General features: G+C 37.1%; 2 protein-coding genes and 1 pseudogene across 3 annotated transcripts; all 3 read left to right on the plus strand.

Annotated features, from left to right (window-relative positions):
* Positions 1-12,417: 12,417 nt before the first annotated feature.
* LOC114271163 (homeobox-leucine zipper protein ATHB-13-like) lies at positions 12,418-18,009 on the plus strand (annotated as a pseudogene). The gene is made up of 11 exons (XR_014351434.1): positions 12,418-12,699; positions 12,783-12,983; positions 14,093-14,148; positions 14,236-14,319; positions 14,482-14,569; positions 14,658-14,735; positions 14,880-14,936; positions 15,188-15,246; positions 15,454-15,836; positions 16,931-17,615; positions 17,897-18,009. The product of XR_014351434.1 is annotated as a homeobox-leucine zipper protein ATHB-13-like (transcript).
* LOC114301820 (thymidine kinase a) lies at positions 17,503-18,659 on the plus strand. The gene is made up of 3 exons (XM_082904627.1): positions 17,503-17,615; positions 17,897-18,041; positions 18,483-18,659. Exons 1-3 carry the CDS (start codon positions 17,503-17,505, stop codon positions 18,657-18,659), a joined length of 435 nt encoding a protein of 144 aa, XP_082760753.1.
* A 1,603-nt stretch (positions 18,660-20,262) lies between these two features.
* Positions 20,263-26,544, plus strand: LOC145806808 (uncharacterized). Its single transcript, XM_082904628.1, has 2 exons — positions 20,263-20,404; positions 25,877-26,544. Exons 1-2 carry the CDS (start codon positions 20,263-20,265, stop codon positions 26,542-26,544), a joined length of 810 nt encoding a protein of 269 aa, XP_082760754.1.
* Positions 26,545-26,765: the final 221 nt, after the last annotated feature.

The raw sequence follows: 26,765 nt of genomic DNA on the forward strand, positions 1-26,765 counted from the left end.
CAAGAACGGCCTGAAAGATGACTGCCCGCTACAGAAGTCTTTGGCAAAAACATTGCCAAAAAGCATGGAAGAACTCATGGCAAGAATTGAGAAGTATGCCAGAGCCGAAGAAGATACATCGGGAAACAAAGAGATAAAGCAAGAAAAGGGATACGGCTCGCCGAAGCGAAGCCGAGGCAACAATGGGCCGACCAAACAAGAAACAGAGTTGAGAAATAAACAGGCGGTAACGACGGTATTCCGAATCCCAATCCATAAAGTCCTAGATCAAATTCGAAACCAACCTTATTTCAGGGCTCCGGCAAGAGCACCAGGGGAATTCATGGGAAGGAACGTTGGTAGACGATATGCCTATCACAATGAAGAAGGGCACCCACCTCAAGGTTGCAGAGCCTTGAAAGCACACTTGGAGGACCTAGTGAGACAATGCCTTCTGAGGGACCTGGTCGATGAAGCTAGGACAAGGGAAGAACAGGCAAGGTTGCCTCAACCACCAGCAGCACCGCCTCCCCCAGCACAGCTACCACAAGCAGGAGGACCGAGGGTGGTTAATGTGATCCACTCAAGGGTCAACGAAAACGAAGTCAGAGGGGAGACCCAGAGGGTAAGACATTTACAGCATATCTACCAAGTTGGGGAGAAGAGACATCGGCCAGAAGAATGCCAAGGGCCGATGATAGCCTTTACTGAAGCCGACCTGGAATTAGTCCAACATCCGCATAATGATGCCTTGGTAGTATCCCTCCAGGTAGGGGAGTGCTAAGTGAAACGCATCCTAATAAATCAAGGCAGCTTTTGTGACATCATGTATGTCAGATGTTACAAGGAATTGGGCCTTCACCCTGATGACTTAGAACAATCCAGCGGCCCGATGGTCGGCTTTAATGGAACGCCGACATGGCCACTGGGCGCAACAAGCTTGGAAGTACAAGCCGGCACTAAGAAGATCAGGACGGAATTTCTGGTAATTGACACGCCCTCACCATACAACATCATTTTGGGAAGGCCGTGGTTGCATGCAATGGGGGCAGTTCCCTCAACGTTGCATCAACTACTACGATTCCCAACAGAGCATGGGATTGAAGAAGTCAGAGGAGATCAACTGCAAGCAAAAAATTGCTCCATGACAGCAATGAAGTCCACCTGTAGTATACGGGAGCCAAGGAAAGCAGAAGTCGAAGATGAGGACATGGAGGTCCTAGAAGACGTCGGGAAAGAACCAGCCGAAAAGAGCGAAGAGGCACTAAAAAACATTTTCGTCCAAAAGGGCGACGAAGAGCGCTTCTTTCTTCTCGGCTTAGGCTTAGCTAGAGGAGAAGAAAGAGAACTGGAAGATTTTTTGAGGGCAAACATAGAGGTGTTCTTCTGGACACCTTACGAAATGCCTGGCATTGACCCCGAGGTCACTTGCCATAGACTGAACGTCGACAGGTCGGCAAAACCTGTGATTCAACGAGCCAGAAGACCGACGTTGATGCACGTCGAACCAGTAGAAGAAGAGATAGACAGACTCCTGGAGGCCAGGGCCATCCGAGAAGTTCAGTACCCAACATGGCTGTCCAACACAGTAGTAGTAAAAAAGAAGAATGACAAATTGAGGGTTTGTGTAGACTTTACCAGCCTCAACAAAGCCTGCCCCAAAGACAGCTTTCCTCTGCCCAAGATCGACCAACTAGTAGATGCTACTTCAGGACATGAAAGAATGAGTTTTCTAGATGCATACAGAGGGTACCACCAGATTGCCATGTACCCTCCAGACGAGGAGAAGACCGCGTTCATCACCCCTAAAGGCCTGTACTGTTACAAGGTAATGCCTTTTGGGTTGAAAAACGCAGGAGCAACCTATCAGAGGTTAGTGACAAAGATGTTTAAGCACCTGATTGGCAAAACAGTACAAGTCTACATCGACGATATGGTCGTGAAGACCAAGGAATCAAAGGGCCATCTTGCCGACCTAAAAGAGGTCTTCGACATATTCAAAAGATATCGGCTCCGACTCAACGCCTCGAAGTGCGCCTTTGGAGTTGGATCAGGTAAATTTTTGGGGTATCTAGTAACAAGAAAAGGCATTGAGGCCAGCCCAGACCAAATCAAGGCCATCCTAGAACTACAGAGCCCGACATCGGCAAAGCAAGTTCAAATGCTTACTGGAAGGGCCGCAGCCCTAAACAGATTCATCAGCAGAAGCTCAGATAAGTGCAGACCCTTCTTCAACCTGGTGAAAAAAGCCACAGACTTCCTATGGACAGAAGAATGTGAAGCCGCCTTAACTGACCTAAAAAAGTACTTGACCACAACTCCGGTTCTTTCCAACCCAGTACCAGGGGAGGAACTGTTTTTGTACTTAGCAGTCTCAGAACACGCAATCAGTGCAGTACTAATCCGAGAGGAAAAAGGGGAGCAAAAGGCTGTTTACTACGTAAGTAAAACTTTGGCCGACGCAGAAACAAGATACCTACCACTGGAAAAATTAATGCTGGCCTTAGTAATGGCTTCAAAGAAGTTGAACCATTACTTTCAGGCACACAAGATTGTGGTCCTAACAGAGCACCCACTGAAATCCTTGTTGCAACAAGGAGGCTTAACAGAAAGGATAGCAAGATGGGCTGTAACCCTGGGCCAGTTTGACCTGGAGTTCAGGCCGAGAACAGCAATAAAGGGTCAAGTTTTGGCCGACTTTGTCGCAGAACTCACACCTGAAACCATCACACGTCAGGCTCCGTCGAGCCAAGATGAGCATTGTCCCAACAAGCAAAAAGAGTCCCAGCCAAAAACAAAAAAGCAAGAGAAGGAGAAGCTCAGACCCTGCAGCATCTACATCGGCGATTCATTCAGACTATTCGTCGATGGAAGTTCAAACCGCCAGGGAGCAGGGGCAGGAGTACTGTTGATATCTCCAGATGGAGAAATAGTAGAACAGTCTATCCGTTTGGGGTTCAAAGCCTCAAACAATGAGGCAGAATATGAAGCATTAATTGCAGGGCTAAAGCTAGCAGCAGCAGCAGAAGCAGATGAGGTAATTGTTTTTTGTGATTCACAACTCATTGTTAACCAGTCAACAAGAGAATTTGCAGCCAGGGACGAAAGAATGTCGGCATATGCAAAGGAAGTCATCAGATTGGCAGCACTATTTCAGAACTGCAGATTACTCCAAGTTAGCCGAGATGACAACACCCACGCTGACGCGTTGGCTAACCTAGCCAGTTCAATTCAAACTGGAAAAACAAGGACAATTATGATCGACTACATGTCGGCCCCGAGCATAGATAAACAGAGCACCGAATAAGAAGCATTGTGCGTAGACTTGGGACCAAGCTGGATGGATGCAATCATTGCATTCATAAAAGAGGGGAAGCTGCCAGAAGACCATAATGAAGCACATAAAACCAGACTGAAGTCGGCTAGATTCAATCTAACAGCAGAAGGCCATCTCTACAGGAGGTCCTTCACTGGGCCGCTTTTAAGGTGCGTACACCCTTTACAGGTTGAAGATTTTCTTTACAAAATTCATGAAGGAATTTGTGGAAGCCATGCTGGGGGCAGATCATTAGCCCACAGGGCCATTACCCAGGGGTATTGGTGGCCCTACATGCAAAAGGATGCTGAAGCCTATGTGAAGAAGTGCGAACAATGCCAAAGGTTTGCACCTTTGATACATCAGCCAGCTGCCGACCTGAACCCAGTATCCAGCCCTTGGCCGTTTGCCCAATGGGGCATGGACCTGATTGGACAACTTTCCCAGGCAACTGGGCAGAGAAAATTCTTGCTGGTAGCAACAGACTACTTTACAAAATGGATAGAGGCAGAACCTCTTGCCAAAATCCGAGATGTGGACGTCAAGAATTTTATATGGAAAAACATTATCACCAGATTTGGGATTCCAAGAGCAATAGTTGCCGACAACGGAACACAGTTTGATAGCAAACTCATCAAGAACTTTTGTGCAAAATTCAAAATAAAGAATTATTTCTCAACACCAAGTTTTCCTCAAAGCAATGGGCAAGCAGAAGCATCCAACAAAGTAATTCTGGATGGAATAAAGAAGAGGCTGCAGGCAGCAAAAGGAAAGTGGGTAGACGAGTTGCCCAACGTACTTTGGGCATATCGGACTACGCCAAGAAGATCAACAGGAGAATCCTCCTTTGCCATGGCTTATGGCACAGAAGCAGTCATCCCATTGGAGATCGGCATCCCAGGGATCAGAACCCAGGGAGTAGAGAATGGCACCAATGACGTACTCTTAGCCCGAGATCTGGATTTGTTGGAAGAACGAAGAGAGAAAGCTGCAATTCAGCTTGCAGTATACCAGCAACAGCTTGCCAGAGCTTACAACAAGAAGGTCAATCCAAGAGATTTTCAAGTCGGCGACCTAGTCCTGAGAAAAGTCGTCGGGAACAAGAAGGATCCTAGGGAAGGCAAGCTTGGCCCAAACTGGGAAGGACCCTACAGAATTACTTCAGTATTAGGCAATGGAGCTTATCGGCTTAAGGACAATGAGGGCAAAGCATTGCCCAGACCTTGGAATACTTGTAACTTGAAATTTTTCTATCATTAGATGTACATCATTTTTTGGCCGATATCATCAATAAAGACTCTTCAGAATTCTTTCAACACATATGATTGATAAAGTTATACATTGATATTTATTGAAGACATAATTAATGTGAACCCAAGTCAAACTCAGGTTCACATTGGGGGCAAAGAAAAGGCCGAGATTATTCCTTAATTCACTTGTTGAAATTTGTAGTAATTTACAAGTTGGAATTAAGCTGATTCCTTATCTTCACTTGTTGAAATTTGTAGCAATTTACAAGTTGGAGTTAAGCCGAAATTATTCCTTAATTCACTTATTGAAATTTGTAGCAATTTACAAGTTGGAGTTAAGCTGATTCCTTATCTTCACTTGTTGAAATTTGTAGCAATTTACAAGTTGAAGTTAAGCCGAAATTATTCCTTAATTCACTTATTGAAATTTGTAGCAATTTACAAGTTGGAATTAAGCTGATTCCTTATCTTCACTTGTTGAAATTTGTAACAATTTACAAGTTGAAGTTAAGCCGAGATTATTCCTTAATTCACTTGTTGAAATTTATAGCAATTTACAAGTTAAGCTGATTCCTTATCTTCACTTGTTGAAATTTGTAGCAATTTACAAGTTGAAGTTAAGCCGAAATTATTCCTTAATTCACTTGTTGAAATTTGTAGCAATTTACAAGTTGGAATTAAACTGATTCCTTATCTTCACTTGTTGAAATTTGTAGCAATTTACAAGTTGGAAATAAGCTGATTCCTTATCTTCACTTGTTGAAATTTGTAGCAAGTTGAAGTTAAGCCGAGGTTATTACTTAAGTACTCATAGCAATATATGGGTTGCTTAAGCCTAAGGAAGATACTTAACACTTGTTGAAATTTGTAGCAATTTACAAGTTTATGTTAAGCCGACATATGATCACCCGCTGAGGTATACAGAAATTTACAGGTTGAAGTAAAGGCTAAGTATATTGTTTAAACACTTGTTGAAATTTGTAGCAATTTACAAGTAGGTTAGACCGAGATCGCTGTTTAATACTTGTTGAAACTTGAAGAAGAAACTTACAAAGTTTACATTAAGTAGTATATGTTTATACTTGTTAAAATTTAAGGTTTGCAGGTCGGTATCTTGCCGAAGTAAAAGTTTTGTAGTCAAACCCGAGGTATGTAACCCCGAGAAGATTGCACAAAGGAAGCAAAATGAAAAAGCATGCAAAAATTTCTAAGTATAGAACTATGCAGAAGCAATCAACAGAACATCACAAGATTAAAAACATCCATAGAAAGGACAGTTACAGATACATATTGGAAAAGCTACGTCGGCCATAAAAAGGAGTTTTGCATTGTCCAGAAATTAAAAGAGAGTACAAAGCGCAAAGTACAGAAAAAGAAGGAAAAAAGTACAAAAGACATTTTTAATCAAGACTCTTCAGTATTAGCAGCTGCAGGGACTGGGACCTCGGACGATTCTGGTGGAACGTCCTCGGCAACCTTTTCTGCTTCTATCTCAGCATCAATCTCAGCCAGCGTATTGTCCAGATTTCTTTCAGCCAAAAGAAGGTCGGATGATAATTGCCCGATGGCAATTTCCTTGGGTGCCTCCCCAACCTCATCACCCTCCTCATCCAAGGTTAAATCCATCACTTGCTCAGCAGGAGGAGGGGACTTAGTTTCAGGAGCATCCTTGGGTTTCCTTACCAAGGCCTCATCATCATTTTTCCCTTCATCCTCATCCTCGGCATCAGCCTCAGTCTCTGATTCGTCCTCAACCTGACTTGGAGGAGGAAATGGTAAAGGAATGACATCGGCATTACGAAAGGGCGAGTCAACAGGGAGATCAAGTTTTTTTATCAGGGACATCCAACCAAGGGAAAATCCCCTGTTGCATGCCTGCATGACTTGAAGTTTATAATCCTCTGTGACGTCGGCCATACCCTGGGCATAGGCTTTTTCATCAGCCTCTTTGACTTCGGCCTCCTTGGTGGCCAGAGCCTGCTGGAGCTCCTTCTCAGCCTGGGCCTTTTTCGCTTCGGCCTCCTTCTTCTCAGCTTCAGCTACTTTTCGGATAGCCTCAGCAGACTCCACTTTCTCTTCAGCCATCTGCTGGGCCTTAGTCGCAGCCTCGGCCTGGTCCTCCAGTTTTTTCATCTTTAATTCAAGAGATTTGATCTCCTTCTTCATGGAAGATGCTTCCCTCTTCATATCAACCAATCTTTGCCGATTTTCAAAAGATTGCATTGAAAATGAATGGGCGTGCTGAATGGCCTAAAGAAAAACAGAAGTGTTAGAAAATATTCTCAGTAAGAAACAGAAGGAAGAATCACAAGTGCAAACAGGAACACTTACTTGAACGGAGTGTTGGAGCATAAGAGCGTAATTCTCATACTCACTAAGCTCAGCATTTCGGTTCAAATCCTTCGGAAGGAGAAGAGCAGTGCTGAGGGCGACACCAACGTTAATATCATCGGCACTCTCACTGGCCATAATAGGCCTATCCTCCAGAGTTAGTTCAGGGGCCCATGGAACGTCGGGCTTCTTCGACGCCGAGGTCGTCGCAGACGATGACCTTGGCCTCTTTGATTGTGTGGACCCCGAGGGTTGGGTCTCAGCAGATCTTTTTGTGGAAGCAGAGGTAGTCTTTTTGCTCTCAGCCAGGCGAGAGATAGGCAAAGCATCCTCCGCCTCGGCATCAGTGGCCTTGGCTTTGGGCTGAGCCTTTTTTACTCTCTTCGGCTTTGGTGGGGGCATCGCATGCGATGGTACAGCATCAGCGTCGGTTGGAAGGTCGGCAAGAAGATCTTGAACGACAGGCCTTGGACGAACCATCTCGGCAGTCTTTACAAGTCTTCGTCGACGTTTACGTTCTGGAATTGGTATTAAGTAGGGGGCCGAAGTGGATGGAAGATTGGCTGGATCAGAGGTAGATCCTTGATCTGTTCGGGATGACGACGCGGTTACAGTTATGGCAGTTGGTGGGGAAAGACTCTTTTTCTTCTTTTTTGGGACGTCGGGTAATGTGGATTTATATGTCGGAATGAAGTTCAACAACAGGGGAGCCTTGCGCTTGTGGATAGGAAGACCAAGAAGCTTCTTTAAGTCTTTTCCAGGGAAGAAGGATTGACGGAAGTTCTTTGGTGGCTGATGAAGATCTGCAGGACAAGCAATCAGACATTAGAAACAGACAAAATTTTAAAGACTTAAATAAAAACAACTAAGTGTTGGCACTGGGCTCTTACCCTTGCCCTCTTTAACTGATCGAGGAAGAGGGTAAAGATGGACATCTTCATCTGGGCCAAATTCCCAATTTCCCGAAGCGATAACAAAGTCATCCCCAGCCCCCTTGTTGGAGTCTGGGAGGTCGGCAACAATTTTGAACTCGGTAGACCTCGGCTTAAGGTAATAAACAAAGCCCCTTTCCTTCAGGTTGAGGGGACACATTGTATAACAGTACTGAAGGTCGGCCAGGGTGATCCTAAGATTCTCCTGCCTAGCTAAAGCTATAATACCGTTAATCACCCTATAGGAGTTGATGGTAAGTTGCATGGGGTTCAGCTTGTAGAAATAAAGAACTTCACGAAACAAGGGATCAAGTGGAAGCCGAAGTCCACATTCAGTAAAGGCAACTATAGGAAAGGGCATCGTATGGTCTGTGGGCATGATGGTATCACCGTCCCCAGCTAGCTTAAGGTGAACATCGGCTGGGATAAAGAATTCCTGCCTAAAGTATTCAAGTTTTGTTGGGGTATTTACCCTATGCCTCCACATACCCATTACGTCGGCCTAAACAAAAAGGAGTGTGTTTCAGAAGATGGGCGTTTTAGAAGGATTGCAAAGACCTTGCCAAAGGCCTAGGAAAGGACTGATAAGGCTTGTTTCGGTTTTTCCTAAAATTTGAAGGTTCTACATACAAATCCCAAGCCTAAGAACTATAAAGATCAAGATCGAAGGCACAGATCTGGGACAGATACAAAAAAGAGAAAACAAAGACGAAGTTTCAGATTCAAGAACAAAGATGGACTATCAGAAACACGAAGAATACAAAGGGATAAAGGTCAAGAATTATGGCAAGAAAAATGTTGAAACAGTGCAAATGTTCAAAATATGAGAGAAATCGAGCAACAAAGCAGTAAAGGTAAAAACACATAAAAAATTGGGAGTAAAGGAAACAGGGCCTTACCAGAACAAATGAAGTCGGAAAGAACGACGCCGAGAAATAGTAACGATTGCAGGCACAACGAAACAGAGGAAACTTTGCTAAGGTGAAGGGAAAAAAAATCGCAGAACTTCGAGTTAGAACAATGGCAGATTCGAAAGAGCTTTTGCAGAGAGAAAGAGCAAGAAATCAGAATGAAAAAGTGAAGAAAGAAAGAGGCAAGGAAAAGTTTTGTCAAAAACGTGAAACAGCGGCAAAAATAGGGCATTAATTACGCCTAGAGCAACGCACGCGTCAGACGGCGCAGACAAATGACAGACGGCTTTCAGGCGCGTCACAGACACGCTCCAATGAAGACAATACACGTGAAAAGAACGGTTAGATATGCATGACAGCTCATGCGCGTGGGAGAGTACGTTCGAAACCTTGTTCTCCGAAGAGAATACATCGGCTGGAAGTGGATTATCTCGGCTAAACGGTTTTTTGAGCCATTACTCAGAAAAAAAACGTCGAAATATCGATATAGGTTCCATCACCTCAGAATGCCGAGGTAATAGAACCTAGGGGGCAGTTGTGGGGATATATTTTCTGAATACCAACACGTGGCATGGTGACGCCGACGTGTCAGCCGAGGTGCCACGTGTCCTGGTCGTGACGCCGAGATGATCTCGGCGAGGCCGAGGTTAACTCCGAAGATATCGGAATCCGAGATAAGCGAATAATTGACAAGAGTCCTAAGACGAAGAGGGGACTTAACCAAGATAAGGATAAAGCTCTTAGGGAGTTTATCTTTATCTCTTAAAGAGTCCAAAGTAAGCACTAAATTGGAGTTCATAGAAGTCATACTTCTAGTAGGACTTGGATTGAATATATTATAAAAGAGAGGCACCCCCGTGGGTCTAAGGTATGCAATTTATGTTTTGAATATTAAGTTTTGCACTTGATTATCTTTGAGAGATATACTGACTTGATCGTCGGAGTGCCCCCGGGTGGAAGAACCACCGCTGGAGCCTTTTCTTTCTGTCACAGGTTGCTGAAGCCATCTATTCTGCCTGTGCTCTCCAGCTGGTTACTAAGCAGGCAGTGTGGTCAGATTATTTTTTTATTTTATATATAAAATTTATATTTTTAGATTCTACTTCTCGAGATATATTAAATAAGACCAATATTGAATATAAAAATAAAGAGTAAATTAAAATTATACTTTCTAAGATTTGTTTAAAATACATATTGCCTTTTGTGATTCTAAAAATTACAAATACTCAATTGTCATAATTTTTTATTTATATAATTAATAGAAAAAATAAAATTCTTAACTATTCTCCTATAATATAATAAAATTATCTAAGTTGTTAATTGAAATATAGTTCTAATCTCATTAAACACTGTTAATTGACATGATAATTTTTTGATAAAATGAGTTATTTGTTATGTGATTAGATATTTGAAAGGGCGAAATGTAATTTTTATAACCACAGGGGCTGTATTTTAAGCAAACATTAGGGGATGTATTTGTATTTTACTCAAAAATAAAAGAATAACTGCTTGTAGAAACAACTGTATAGAACATTACTTTGTGAAACTACAAAAATTTCTCAATTTTAAAACTAGAAAAAGCCTAAAAAAAATTCAGTTCGCAAACTAAGAAATTCTCAAATTGGTACAACTAAAAAATTAATATTTTATTTTTACAAAATTGTATATTCAATATTGATCTTATTTTGATAAATCTCATTTGTAGATTTCAGATATATAATTTTTATTAAAAATGATTGCATATAATAAAAGTTATGAAATTTTAAAATTTTTAAATAACAAAAATAAAAGTAAATGATTGTTGACACCACATTTAGATCATCTAGTGCAGAGGCGACACATAGCAAGCAAAGGGTATTCAAATACTGAAGAGTCTCACCTTCAAAGGTGCCCACATGAGCTACGAATGTAAATCTTCAACCGACAAGTATGATAAGCGGCATATGGGAGAGATGTGGAGAATGAGCTACTAGAAAGCAGTTGTTAGTAGTTAAACACGCACAAAGAAATAAGTATGACCCTAAAAAGTAACGAGAATGAAGGAGATCATGGTGAAAGAAAACGGCCTAACTGCTCCAAAGGCGCTAAGAGAAGGCTATATATAGATATAAGCAATGACGGAAGAGACCCCCGACCAAATTCAGACACTACGTCTTGGTCAATTTCATTTGTCTTTAAATTTCTACACTTTACGCATTACACTTACGTTTCGTAGGAGTAGATTAGTCTTATAATTTCAAAAACTGGCCGGTTTAAAAGCTTCGAAGTTATCCTTACTAAAGTTAACATTTTGTAATTTTTTATTTAGTTAATCAGTTGTAATTCTACCTAGTCTCTCCCTCCCATTCTGTTATGAATTTGAGTTAAAAATTTTGTTTCATTTTTTCAACATAACACAATAAAGTCATTTTCATTGAAGTTAAGAGAACTTTAACACAATCGTTTGATAAAAATTAATATTTATTATCTATAAGAACTTTTTAAATCTTTATTGGCACGCTTAAATTACATTCCTCACTCACATTTGAAGGGTCAAAAATAGCTAACAATGTTACATCAATATCTTGAAGTGTACTCACTTCAATTAAGAGAAGTTATTTAGTGCTCCTAGGAAATACCCCAATATCGCCACAAAAGAGATGTGACTGGTGGAATGGGGCTCATGATTTTGTGTTGAGACATGGAGACATGGTGTTTAATCATTGGTGGATAATATTATCATGTAGTGCACCTGCATCACTTAATAATTTTTCTTTGAGCTAGGCGCACTTATGTGTGGTAATTTTTGAAAAAAAATAAAATAAAAACTAATGTAAGTAAATTAACTTTAAATATATTTTAAAAGTCGATTTGTTTCGAAACTAAATGATATTACTTGACTCAATAAATTTATATGTATTATAAAAAATTAAATTATTAGAGTTTGACTCAAATAAAGTTTGTTTGCAATTCACTCAAAGAAAAGAAAAAATTCACCTTTAAATATATTTTAAAATTCATTAAAATTTAAAATTAAATTTATGTAATTTACTATTCAATTTGACTTCGTTTATAGCTTTATTTAAACACCATGACTATTAATACAAAATATATATATAAATATATATCTATTTATCTATCTATCTATCTATCTTCTATATGCATCTATCTATCTATTGTTAGTATTTATGAAAAAAAAAATTGTCTCATTTAGATGCCGTTGATAGTTTACAGCGTTACTGGCCAATCATCACACTTATCTCCCATTTGGAAACAAAATTGAGTTGTGACAAAAAAAAGTCTCTTAACTCAAATAATAACATTTTGTCAATCATAACAATTAAAAAAATACTAATAAGAATAACAAAATGTGACCACAACATAACAAACAAACATTCAAGTACTAAAACAAGTAACCTATCTAAAAAAAAATAAAAAATAAAAAAATTGTTAAAACAAGTAATCAGATGGACAAAAACAAAAAAAACAAACATTATATAGTTGATTAAATTAGAAAAATTAGTAATCAAATGGAATCACAAGAATAAGATAAACATCTATATAATAAGGCAAGAGGTTTTTTGAAAATGTATAGAAATGTCTCATAGATACATTTAATTTGGACGGCTGAGATCAATCTTCAGTATATGTCAATGGCTTTGAATTATTTATTTCCCGCCCAAACACTTCTCTTCCTTAACCTTCTCACCTACCCGCGTCTCTCTCTCCCTCTCTACTCTCACCCACGTCTCTTCCTTCATTCTTTATCTCTCTCTCCCTCTCTGTTTATTCTTCGATAGAACCCTCTCGACCACCGCCATCGCGACCACCTCTCTTCTCCCTCGTAGGACCCTGTCTGTTTCTCCTTCTTCAACAGATCCCTCGACCACCGCCATCACGACAGCCTCTTCCTCATCCCCCTTTATCACTTCAGTCCTCTCCTCCTCGCAACAGATCTCACCGAAACCCTCTTTGCCTCTTTGCTATCGATGCTTGGCAAGGTATGATTTTTGTTTGTTTTGATTTCGATTTTTCTGAATTTGGAGGCAAAGAGGGTTACTAATAAATTGGTGTATTGTATCAGACACCGTTGTTGTTGTATGAAAAATGCGAGGTACGATTTTATCACTTGGTGTTGGTGTTTGCGTATTGTATCACTTGGCAAGGTACGATTTTATCACTTGGTGTTGGTGTATGCGTATTGTATCACAACGGTGGAGTTTTTTCTGAATTTTTTTTGGTTCATTGTAGGCGTTTAATGGAATTACAGCTGTAAAAACCCTAGGTCAGCTTTCAGTTTATATATCTATACTTTTACATATATTATATGATAGAAACATAAACATATACATATATTATATATCTATACTTTTATACTATTATATAATGCACACAACTCACTTGCTATGAACAAAACCTACTACAGTTCTTTACTTTTCCCAAAGGGCTAATTTCAAACTTTTATCACCAATTTTTGTTTATTTATTTATTTTTTTCATCCCTAAACTATCATTTTCATGTATTTAGTTCCTGAAGGTTCTGATTTCAGTTGATGTGGTCCAATTGAAAACGATTACACAAATCAGTAACTGTAGAAGCTCAATTTGATGAAATAATACAACAAAACACGCATTTTTCCTCCACCGTTGTTGTTTGTTGAGTTGAGGTTTGGAGTGAAGGACAGACCCATTGCCATTTTGAGAAGGGAGGGAGAGAGAGAGAGAGAGAGTTTGAGACAAAGTTGGGAGAGATTCAGAACAAGTTACACAGATTTGCTTTTCTCTTATCCCCACACCCCAATTCGCTTCTTTCCTCCCTCAGGTTAATTCCCCTCTGTGTGTGTGTGTATATATATCTATGCATGCATTTTCTTTTGCATCCGTGTCGTTAGAATGAAGATGCCCGTTCTGAAAAATCTAGGTGGTTATTTATGGGACTCAACATTTTTGAATTCTCCATTGCATGTGAGGCATGTGTGCATTTATAATTGAATCCAATTAAAGTCAGTCAAGTGGATCATCCAATTGTTACTTTAATTGCTGAAAATTTAGTTAATTGTTTGTGGTTTTGACGGTTTCTGATGAATTGCTTGAGCTTTCTCTATGGGAATATTGATCTTGATTGTGATGCAAAGTAACACAGTATCTCTGTAAATTCATCTACACTATGTTTGTAAAATTAGTCATCTTTCGAAGTTCACTTTTTAATCTCTATGTAGTTTTTATTTCTGATCAACATTTGATTTGTTATAAAATAAAATCTGTTGATACATATCAAATTTTATCAAACAAAATTTCTTTGTATCAATAATTTTTTTTCATATCATCTTTGGGAATTGCACAGTGTGCTTGCCACCCCACAAGGGTTGAGCCCAATTCCTATTTTGACTTGCAGATACATACCAAGATACACCTTTAGTTGGCTGGTCAAACCTATGTGGTGGGTCAGAAGTACGTGAACTTTTGTCAATTTCACATGGATTCTGACTTTTCGTGTTTGTGAACTGATAAATGAAAGTTTTGTTCTTTTCTTAACAGAGTTTCTTCATAGGGCCGCTGATCTTACACTGGTTCCATCAGCTGCCCTTGCAAAGGAGCTTGAAGCAGCTAGGGTAACAACAGGTAAATGAACATTGCCCAATAGATAACTCTCTGAAATTTCACATTGATCACATAACAGAATTTGACATTTATGCTTCTGCTTGAATTTTTATTTTATTTTTTTTCAAATGTTTCTCTGAAAATAGCAGCTCATATCCATGTTAATTCTTTGTTTATTTTCAGGTAACAAGATTCGTCTCTGGAATAAGGGTGTTGATTCCGAAAGCTTCCATCCCAAATATCGCGCTCAAGAAATGCGAATAAGACTAAGGTATGGCTTTCTTTCAATCCTTAAAATTTCATTGCCATGTAATATGAGTTTCCTCCAAATGTTAATATATTGTTCTTTTTTTAATCAGCAATGGGGAGCCCGAGAGACCATTGATAGTCCATGTTGGACGACTAGGAGTTGAGAAGAGTTTGGATTTACTCAAAAGGTGCCGCTCTTTTATTTCAAATGATAAGTATTTTCTGCTTTTGCAATTTAGGAAATATTACTTGCAAAATATTGACGGAATAATGCTTTTTTCATAATTATTATAAGTTGTAACCATTGACATTTGGGATGTATGATTGAACAGTGTCATAGACCAGATACCGGAGGTACGAATTGCTTTTATTGGAGATGGACCATACAGGTATTTCTCTAAGGACTTATTGGCTGTTTAGTTTTATCAACATTGCCGGAACAATCTCTATAGAATATAGTATAAAATGATTCTTTGTATTAAAAACCACAAACCGCTGTCTAACGAAATGAATTATTTATTTTTATATTTTTGCTTACATCCAATGATACACAAATTGGGCCATGATGATCGCCTGAATTTATTTTCCAGTAAGAACCATGGGCAAAATTTATTCATGTAGAATGATTTCTTCGTGGCAGGGAGGATCTGGAAAAGCTGTTCTCCGGCATGCCTGCCGTATTCACAGGGATGTTAGGAGGTGAACCCTCAACTTTCCAATAAGGCCAAGGGGAATAAAAACACTTAACCAACTGGGGGAGGAATGAATATTGAGATTTTGAACTTCCAAAAATGTTACTCATCGATATATCAGTTGATACATATGAGCAGATAAATACTGATATGTATCCCAATACAGTTGATATATATAGGATTTGAATTTTTGAATGGTGGTGGCAATTTGCAGGTGTTGCATCACTTCTGGGGAAGAGATCTATGTCATTTTCAGCCATTGAAGTGTGTGATCATGAAACCAATGGGGTTGAAGATGACTTATCAAATGATGGGTCACAAGCTGGCGAGAAGAAGAGGAGACTGAACTTGGAACAAGTGAAAACACTTGAGAAGAACTTTAAGTTGGGAAACAAGCTTGAATCTGAGAGGAAAATGTAGCTGGCAAGGGCTCTTGGGTTGCAACCAAGACAAATAGCTATATGGTTTCAGAACAGGAGGGCTAGGTGGAAGACAAAGCAGTTAGAGAAAGACTATGATGTTCTTAAGAGACAGTTTGATGCTATCAAGGCTGATAATGATGCTCTCCAATCTCAGAACCAGAAACTTCAAGCTGAGGTATGGTTTTCGAAATTTTTGTTTTTTCGAAAACAAAAATAATGAGGAGTTCAGAAACACTCATCTTTTTCGTTTTTGTTTGAAAACAGCTGTTGAAAATTTGGAAAAGTTTTTGAAAGTGTTTTTCTAAAAGACGGGTGTTTTTAGAAATTGCCAAACAAAGTTTTCAGATCATTTTTTTTTAAACAAAATTTGAAAACAAAACCAAAGGGAATTAATTCCAAAATTATTTTGATGCTTTGGGAAGATGCATGTGTTGATAACTGTTAGATTTTAGTTTGGACAAAATTCCCCTTCTTTATTGCCAATTGAGTAAGCAACTTTTCTTTTCTTTTGTTTTTGTTTTTGTTTTTGTTTTTGTATTTTTTTTTTTGGGTGGATTGATTAAGAAGAGGAAAAAAAAAATCAATTTGAATCACTTTAGATAGCCATAATTATGGTCGTCATTTTGGGTGTTTCTGTTTTTCAAGTTTTCAGAAACAAAAACAATGAGTAGTTCAAAAACACCAATTGTTTTCATTTTTTTGTGGAAGTAACTTTGTAAATTTAAAAAACAATTCAAATAAGCTTTTTTCAAAAAACTTCAAGTTTCAAAAACAGTTGGCAAGCAAATTTTCTGAGTCAACTTCTATTTTCTGTTTTCCAAAGTAAAAGACTATACTAAACTCACCCATATAGTTGTTGATTTTCATTCCATTCTGTTGCAAACACAGAAAAGAGCATAAAACATGCATTAATGAAATAAAATTTTATAAAATTCGCTGATGAGGCCCACTTTAAAAAAAAATTGTCTTTCATATATAGTAATGCTACAAATCCAGAAGATTGACTTTAGAAAATCACATAGAAAAAAAAAAAAAAAATCAATAGTCTACATCTATTTTGAGTGTGTGTGATCTACATTCCATCAACTTTAAATTTACATCGCACACTCACTTTTAGAATAATATTCAAGATAAATTTTCATGAACCATTGCATTTTATTCCATATATATTTTATGTTTGATGCTATAATCAGTTTTTATGTATCCAAAACTTCTTGATTTTTCCTATCTAAAAAACGAACTTCCTGATTTTGAATCGAATGAATGCAGATAATAGCACTTAAAAACAGAGAGCCAACAGAATCAATAAACCTAAACAAAGAGATAGAGGGTTCAAGCAGCAACAGAAGTGAAAACAGCTCAGAGATCAAGCTAGACATCTCAACAAGGACCCCACCAGCCATGGACAGCCCTTCATCAAACCATCATCATGGCCATCCAATTATTCCAACAAGCAGCAGCAGACCCCTCTTTCCACCCTCCATCATCACCAGGCCCATTTCTGCTGCCGTGGCCCACCTCTTCCCAAACTCTTCTTCTTCATCAAGACAACCTGACCACAAGATCATTGATCATCAAAATGCTGTCAAAGAAGAAAGCTTTTCCAACATGTTTTGTGCCATTAATGATCAATCTGGGTTTTGGCCATGGTTGGAACAACAACACTTCAATTGAATTGAAACCCCCCCTTGGCTGTATTAGAATCAGCAATGCTATATATTCAGAAAAAAAAGAAAGAAGAAGTAATGTTACATATAATCTCATTTGTTATCTTATTTTCTCACTTGAGACCCAATTACTGTGTTTAGAGATGAGAAAATATGATAAGAAATCTATATAATATGAGAAGAAGGTTTTTGAATTTTTGTGAGATTCACGTCATTGTTGGGCCAATGTTCGCTGGAAAAACAACAGCTCTCCTTCGTCGAGTCAAATCTGAGGGCAACAATGGCAGGTACTTTGTTGACTTTGTTAATTTCGTGAATTTGAGTTTAATTCTGATATTCTGAGAAGTAGCTAGAGATATAAGCTTTACCCAGATTTGTAAAGTTGGGGGTTCTGATTTGTAATTTAATTTTTGCAATTTATTCTCAACACTTTTATGGTGTTATGTAGTTAAGAAATTCTTAATGTTAATTAATTGTAGATGATAACAATCTGTTAAGTTTATGTTGGATGCATAAAGAATTTTATTTTATTTTAACTATTATTTTGGGGCCAACCATGTAAATGTAGAAATGTTGCAATAATAAAGTCAAGCAAGGATACGAGATATGCGGTTGACTCGGTGGTGACACATGATGGGGCAAAGTTTCCCTGTTGGGCGTTGCCGAATCTGTTGTCATTTAGGCAAAAATTTGGAGATGAGGCTTATGCCAAGGTATTTCAAACTTGAACCATTTGATTTGTGTTTTTTTTTTTTATAATTTTTTTTTTTTGGTTCAGTCTATGGTGTCCCAGTTGTTCTATGGGCTTGGTAGCTTCATAAGTTGGATGTGTTTGATATATTGTAAGTGATATTGAACTGATGTTACTATCATCTTCATGGTTTTATGTAAGAAGAATTTGATTGTTTCTTGTGGCTTGACATTGTACAAGTTACTTTTCTAATTATTGGTGTTGGTAAACCATATGTGAGCTAATTTAACTTGTAGACAAGTTTTCTTAGCTGTTTAGGCTCTCTTTTTTATTTATTTTTTAAAATGTAAAACCAAATGCTATTCATGATTAACACCATTGCAATCCTATATTTAAGTTTGGAGTGTTTTTTTTTTTTAATGCTTTTTCTATTATCTTCTAAATGCTGGTTACATGTTGGCAGCTGGATGTGATTGGCATTGATGAAGCTCAATTTTTTGGCGACCTTTATGATTTTTGCTGCAAGGTTGCTGACCATGATGGGAAAACTGTAATAGTTGCTGGGCTAGATGGGGACTACTTGAGGTTTTTCTTACAGATTAATTCATTTTTTTTTCTTTTCCTTGATGCAAATTTGTGACGGGCCTTTGTTGTGGTGTTTTTGCTTGATAATATAAATATTTTTCGTATGCCCGTGCCTAGGCATACACAAAATTCATGTTAAAGTCAATAAATTTGATAAATTACATTTTAAATCAATACTTTTAAATTTAATTATATTTTAATCTTATAATTAATTATATTATTTCTTTTAGACACGGGTATACACTAGGGTGACACATTACTTTCATGGGTGATACATTTTTAAACCTCCAAACCAACCCTGGGGACTTACCTGATTAGAAACCCATACTTTACGATAAATCAAAATTTTATACTTATCAAACTCACCATAAATTAGATTTCTACTATTTATCAGCCCATAAATCAATAGTTTGAAGGTGTTAAAATCAGAATGTGTTAAAATCTATTGCTAGATAAATTATAGTTGTTGCCAAGGATATGCGGGCGGAATGTGATTGGCTAGATGGAAAAAGCAAGCAAGAAAAGCGATAGAAAGTGTAGTCTTAAAAAAAAAAAAAGAGGAAGCTTTGAGTGACCCACCACCAACCCGGGAAGGGGGTCCGGAAATTTCACAACTTCTGGAAAATCACAATACTGTAGTTATTATTATTTTTATTTTTAGAATCTTAATTTATTTAGCTTTTATTGTTTGTTGGACAAACTATTAAATTGAAATTCTTAAACAACATAATAATTATTTATTTGATAGTATTATATATATCAATTGGAATAATTGTTAGTTTTTATTGAAATTTTTAAACAACAAAATAATTATTTGTTTACTGGCAGTGGGAGTATTTCGGTGCTTTTTCGTGGACTGCATCACAAGAGTTCTGGGTAATTTCATTGTTATTTTATTCGAGTTCTGTAAAACGTGTGGTATGAATAAAATTGTTTTAAGTTTTTTAAAAAGAATAGTATTTCTTTATATTTTTTCAATATTTTTGTCAAAACATATTACAGACTCTATAAGTTTTAATATGATACGTATGAATTACAATTGTATTTTGATCACAACATTATTTGCACCGTGCCTCTAGGCATGGGCATATGCTAGTTATATAACAAATCAAATGGGACCACATGTGATTTGATTTTAATGCCACATGTGATTAGATTTTAATGCCACATCCCAAATTGTTAATCCCCTCCATAGATAAGTTTCAATATTTCATAGTCCCAGGAGAAAATAATAAATAAATATCTTTTGCATATAATTTATATATATTTTTTGAATAGTGCGTATAATTTATATTGATATGGTCTTTTTAGTTACAAAGTTTTTATTAGTGTGTATAGTGCGTATAATTTTATAAAATTTATTAGTTTGTGTAGAGGGTCAGAAATTATGCCCCAAATTAAGTATGGATCTAAGCGTTTGAGTTATCTCTTTAAGGCGACCATGAATGACTGGAGGAGCATGAGCCAAAGCCCAGGGAAAGTGGGCCAGCAGTGGGCTGAAGAAGGTCCGACCCGCCAAGGTTCCAAATGGACTCCACAAAGGAAAATACCTAAGTCAAGTTGCAGAGGCAACACATGCAACGGTCAAGCTGTGGAGGGAACACTTGCGACAGTCAAGCTGCTGAGGCACTTTACCTCAGCGCCGCTATTACCCAATAATGTCGGTTCAGCTGCCATCTGAAGTTGCAGAGGGAAAAAGAAAGCTGAAGAAACTGAGTCACAGAGGAGACACTCGCGGCCGTGGAGGCACTTGCCTCAGCGTCGCCATTCCAAGTAACGTCGGTGCCGCTGCCATCTCAAGTAATGTCGGTACCACAGCCGTCTGAAATTGTTGATGGAAGGAGAAAACCAAAGCAACTAAGTTGCAGAGGCAGTACTTACAGCGCCCAAGTTGCGGAGACATTCTGTCGGCGCCGCCATCTTTAATATTGTCAGTCTTGCCATCTGAACTCATAGCGAAAAATGGTTACCACAGTAACTACAACCGCAACAACTAAGTTGCAGAGGGAATATCCTGCCAAGGTGATAGCAGCCTTTGAGAGAGGATTTCTTCTGCAAATAGAGGCTAATGCTTGGTGCTGATAGCAGGTCCCAAGGCATTACTAGCCTAGAGCTGATAGTAGGCCCTAAAGTTCATTTAACTTGGCACTAATAGGAAGCCCCAAGACTTACTGGTTGGAGCTGATAACAGGCCTAGAGATACCAGTTTACCGCGGCGATCCAGCGAAGATGGGAGTAGGGTAGCCCGAGCATAAGAGACTCCCTTTCCATTACCTAGGTCATGGACCTGCCTTAGTCGCACAGATAGGACTAAAAGAGCGCCCTTGGGCTTGGTACTAAGGCACAACATGGCTGATAGCAGGCTTGGCTGTGGCCTTCGCCTTGGGAAGCTGGGGAGTTTTTGGTTAGGTGGCTAAGGGTGGAGGTTTCGTCGAGGTGAGCACAAAAACATAGCCGATAGTAGGCTAATGGAGTCCTGAGAATGCAAGTATAGCGGCAAGGTTCACCGTTGCAATTGCACTTACTAAGGCTCAAAAGGGAGTTGCAGTGCCAAATACTCCCGTTGCAACTACACTTGCTAAGGCTCAAAAAGGTAGTTGCGAAGACAAACATATAGTACACAGTATATACAAAGGGACACGTGGCACCTTCAGCCTGGTGGCTCAAGGTAGAATATTCCATGTGATCTTCTGGGACACATGTCTTCTCTCTATTTGGCCATTTGGTGTCCTCTTGACGCCAAGGAAAAGCCTATAAATAGGACCCATTTCCCAAGGTTCAAGAGAGAGGAATTTTGGGGATTTGGGGGAGATGCTGCCCATTTGTGCACTGCCATTGTCTTCTTCTTAACCCACTTGCTTCACCCTCACCTAGCTACACACTCTCTAACTCCCAGATAGTTGTTGCTACTCATTCTCCAACCACTTCCACCATTGTTGGACCATTAATATAGTTTTGCCTCTCTAATCATCTTTCTAACCTTGAACCCCCCTACAGTTGTATTTTGTTTTAAAATCTTTAATTATATCCTGATTAGTAAAAAAATTGTCTCTTACAATTTAAAAACAAATTTAAAATAGAGTGCTACTATTATAACACCCCACTAATTATTTTAGACTCACATTTTTTAGCTTTTTTATATTTTTTTTATTACAATAATAACTTCAAATGAAATTACTAATAAGGATATTAATAATTTGGAGACGCTTCATCTCACAAATAAACCTACACTCTCATTACATCATGAGTTAAGGTTTATGAAAACACCCACCTTTATCACCACTACCCATTTATCTTTTCCAAATCCTACCTTTCAAACGTACACACCCTCAAAACCTTGAAAATCCTTTGGCGGCAATATTCCGGTGACAACGGTGGTAACTATTTGATTACATACACTTCTCCGACAATGACAACGAGTGAAAGTTTTTTCAACAATCACAACTTCATGAGAAGAGAGGAGTACAATAATAAAAACCCAAAAGAGATTCATAACTTTGATGGTATTCTTAACTCAAAGGAAATTAGCCTTATAAAGGTAAATTTCTTGAAAACATTGGCAAAAATAATAAAAATTGTTTATCATTTTTTCAGAACTGAACTCCCAAACATATGACCGAAATTTGGGAATACAAGCCCAAACATTTTTATTTGTTCGGGAGTAGATAACCGAAGCAGTAGCAAAAGCAAGCAAACAAACAAAGGTGGTCGGACCACCCTTGGGTGGTTGACTGGTTGGTTGACCGGGGAGTCGATTGGTGGGTGAAATCCTACCCAGTTTTGCTCACACAGACAGTATACAAGTACAGTGAGGCCATAGATGATGACAAGAAACCAACCAGAGAAGTATGAAAATAGGTTGTGTTGTGTGTGTGGAAAAAGGTAATAAAAAAAAAAAATCAAACAGATTGACAAATCTCATAATGAAACAGAGAAAAAAAAAACTTCTGAATCACCAAAAAAAATTTCACTAGTTTTGGGAGATTCCATCGTCATGAGTTTTGTTAGGGTTTTGGGAGAGATGCTTTTTGGGTTATAGGGGTTGTAGGTGTGTGCATTTGAATGAGTAAACTGTTTTTATAATGATAATTTTAGTATTATTTGGAGGGAAAAAAGAAAATTTAAAAGTTTTACAATTTATAAGTAGGGGTTTAAAAAAATAAAATGACTAAAATAATTGATAGTGTGCTAATAGTATCACTCTTAAAATATTCCTTATCTAAGAGGATGACACATGCTCTTCAAAAAAAAAAAAAAAATATTAAATAAAAAATGTTGACCCGTGTCAAATAGTCAATAAAGGTCCACTAATCTAATTGACTAATACAATGTTCCAAAGTGATTGTCTTAAAATTTGGTTGACCGTCTGTATTGGTGGATTGCAATGGCACATCCTCAATGGCTTCACATTTTATTTGAATTTTAACCTACACTTTTAATTCCAATAGGTTGATCAAAATTTTATTTTAATGCCTATTAATTAAATTAAATATATTAATTTAAATTTATTCATTCTATTCAAATTAGAGGTTAAAATTAATAATTTTAGAATATTTGTCAATTTCACATGGTGTACAAATAAATAAATAAATAAACAACTAAAATTTGAACAGAATGAGTAGATTAAAATTGGATAAAGTTTTTTCTCCCCTCCCCTCAGTTTTCACAAATATGAAATTTTACTGATCAATAATAATGCCAAAGTATAAGAATAAATTGTTCAAATTAAAATAATAAGGATTAAAGAAACATTTGAACCCATTATATATATTTTGGGTAAATTACAGTCATTTTTCTTGAAATTTGAAGAAAATACAATTAGTTAGGCATTTTTGATATAACTACACTGACCTCCTTTAAGGTTTTCATTCACATAATACTTACGCCGTTTTTCATCAAAAATTATTTAGTCGTATGAATGAAAAAATATGGTATCATCTCTTTCTTACTAAAATATATATTTATCTTTGTTTATTTCAGTATGTCCTTGCCATTGACATTAATTTTGGTAACTTTAACCATATTGAAAGAAAGATTGGTGTAATTATGTCACAAATATAAATTGGGTGCTCGGGCCAAAAGTCCAAAATTATATTTTCTTTGGTCAAAGGTTCAGGCGCAGGAATAGTTTGTCCATAAGGACAAACTGAAGCAAAATGACAAAAATACCTATATATATATATATATATATATAAGAACCGCTTAGCTGCTTGAGGTTCATCTTTTCTTTTCGATTTTGTCCTTTTATTTTGAATAATTTACTAAGGGTGACCTATATGTTGAGTGAATGTTTTTTTTTTTTTGTAATTACGCAAACATTCTGGGTCAATTATGAAACATAAATATTTTATTTTTTAACAAATTACAAATACACCATAAAGTTTCTTACAATATGAATCGGTCTTATAATATTAGAAATTACTGTTGGATTTATTTTTCTAGTGTGGCCTAATAGCCTACATATTTTCTACATGTTTTAATTTATTTGGACTCCACAAATAGATAAAGCCAATATTTGAGATCAAGTTCAGTAAATAGAATTTTAATATAATCACTCTTCTAAGATAAGAAGGAAACCTTGATGGATTAGGAATTCTTCTGATAGAGTTTATCTGGCCCTCTTCTCTCCTCTATATAAGGATGGGTGACTCCCCTTTCATATCATGAGCATTTTTCCATCACTTTAAGTTTTATAGTTATCCTAATTAAGAGAGACAGAGAGAAGAAGGTGAGCCAAAATTAAAGGTTCAACTCTAAGGGGTATTTTCTCAACTTCTCTAATTCAATGGCTGACAAAGGTATATTCGTTTTATTCTTGAGTTGTATTAAATTCAAGATCCAGTAAAGTTTAATTCCGCATTATTATTATGGTTACATGTATTATTAAATCTTACATGTGGTATCAGAGCTTTAGTTTGTGAATCAATACACCTTGGAATAATAATATATTTATGAATATTGTTATTATATTATAATTATAATTATTCATAACAACATATTTTTTGTTCATAAGGTTTGAACTCTCGGCATGTGTTGGTTATCTTGAATATACGCTGTATGTTCAACCTTGTAAGCTGCATACCATATTTATTAGGCAGTGTCTGAATGGTACATCTAATCTCTTTCATATTCATTATGCATCAAAGAAACTCTTTTTGTGTTGTTAAAAGTCAAAGGTTGTGTGAAAGAAGATTTCATTCCTGATTTCTAAATCGTAACTAAGTATGCACATCATGGACTCCCTCACTCACTTTGTTTTGTGATATGTTAGGTGCAAACTTTTATGTAATTTTATATGCTGTTCATATGCATGTTTTGATTTATTATCAATTTTAGTGATAATAATTTTTATAATCATCATAATATGTTATTGAATTGAGTGTATTGCTTGCCGTTATAATAAAGTGCATAGATTAAAAGCAATTTTAGAATTTTGCTGAATCGTTCGGACTATTAAATAAATATATTTATTTGATTGTATCACATTAGAGGATTATGTTTTTGCTTTGTTTAATTATGCACACTTATTGTCTATTATTGTTAAATATTTATATATTTTCATGATTTAAAATTGATATCATGATATAATTTTATGACATTGAATATTAAATATTAAAGTGGTTAATTCATATTAGGTGTAATTCTTATTAACCATTATTTTAGATATTCATGATTGTTATAATACATATATAAATATTCCTGTTCATCCAGAGTTATTATTATTATATTGGTAATAGCAATCACATAAAAGAAATTTTAGAAATCATAAAAATAGTGATCTCATTAAAATTGTGATTGAATTAATGATAATTAAATAACTCAAAATTAATGAATAGAGAATATTGTTGGTTAGTTCCGTATTCATAGGGTTTACTAATTTAGTAGCTGCCAAAGTGGCCTAGATTTGTAAAACTTATGAATATAGAACTACATAAAAGAATTGTTAAAAAGGGTAACATTAAGGTCGATAATATTCTCAATTGCAGTTATAATTAGGAGATTGAGACTAGCCCAAAGGAGAGTCACTTTCAAATAATTATGAACTGGGTAGGATAATGTAACTTATGTAATTTGAAAGATTAGAATTGAATACCCAAAGGTAACATGACTAGCTGAAAAATTACATAAATTACTTTAGACCTACATAAGTGATTCTTGACGAATGGACAATAGATATACCTAAGTTTTGCCCAAAGGAAAAACTTATGTGATATCAATAGTTCATCATAAATCTCAAAGCTTTAATATGTATATTGTTCTATCTTATTTCAGTAAATGTTCCCACCTCATTGCACTCTCTTGCATCGGGCGTCCCTCTACTTACTGGCTCGAATTTTTCGGAATGGTATGAACATGTTCAGTTTACACTGGGTGTGTTGGACCTCGATATGGCATTGCTTGAAGATAAACCTGCAGACATTAATGAATATAGTACTGCAGAACAAGTTGCCCTTTCTGAATCCTGGAAAAAGTCCAATAGACTCAGTTTGATGTTCATGAAGATGACCATTGCAAATAACATCAAGACCTCCTTACCTCAAACTGTTAATGCATTGGAATACTTAAAGGCTGTTGAAGATCGATTTAGATCTGCTGACAAGTCACTTGCTGGCACTATTATGGCTGAATTGACAACAATGAAATATGATGGCAACCGAGGAGTTCAGGATCACATCCTCAATATGGCTGACAAAGCTGCAAAGCTTAAAACTTTAGGAATGCAAGTTGATGAAACTTTCCTCGTACAGTTTATTCTCAACTCACTTCCATCACAATACAGCGCATTCAAAATTCACTATAACACCAATAAAGATAAGTGGAATTTGAATGAGCTGACTAATATGTGTGTTCAAGAGGAAGTGAGGTTGAAAGAGGAAGGACGTCAAACTGCATTGGCTGTAACTCATGGAGCTATAAAGAAAAAAAGGGTAAGTTTGTAAAATCAAAGAAAAATCCACCAAAGAAAAAGAATGAACCTGGGGAAGAAAATCAGGCTAAGAATGGTTTCACTGTCAAGTGCTACTTTTGTGGCAAGAAGCGACATGTGAAGAAAGACTGCAGCAAGCGAAAGGCTTGGTTCGAAAAGAAGGGTAAGAAATTTTCTTTTGTTTGTTATGAATCAAATTTTGCTGAAGTACCTTCTAATACGTGGTGGATTGAC

Source organism: Camellia sinensis, chromosome 14 (genome assembly GCF_055761805.1).
Source record: "Camellia sinensis isolate YWXY chromosome 14, ASM5576180v1, whole genome shotgun sequence".
Lineage (NCBI taxonomy): Eukaryota > Viridiplantae > Streptophyta > Magnoliopsida > Ericales > Theaceae > Camellia > Camellia sinensis.

What these genes read in the sequence shown, in the direction of transcription:
- LOC114301820 (XM_082904627.1), top strand. Translation starts at nt 17,503, where the DNA reads ATGAGAAGAAGGTTTTTGAATTTTTGTGAGATTCACGTCATTGTTGGG. An exon ending in TCTGAGGGCAACAATGGCAG is followed by an intron (nt 17,616 to 17,896) that starts GTACTTTGTTGA and finishes ATGTAAATGTAG; the next exon opens with AAATGTTGCAATAATAAAGT. An exon ending in GAGATGAGGCTTATGCCAAG is followed by an intron (nt 18,042 to 18,482) that starts GTATTTCAAACT and finishes ACATGTTGGCAG; the next exon opens with CTGGATGTGATTGGCATTGA.
- LOC145806808 (XM_082904628.1), top strand. Translation starts at nt 20,263, where the DNA reads ATGTCGGTTCAGCTGCCATCTGAAGTTGCAGAGGGAAAAAGAAAGCTG. An exon ending in CGGTGCCGCTGCCATCTCAA is followed by an intron (nt 20,405 to 25,876) that starts GTAATGTCGGTA and finishes ATCTTATTTCAG; the next exon opens with TAAATGTTCCCACCTCATTG.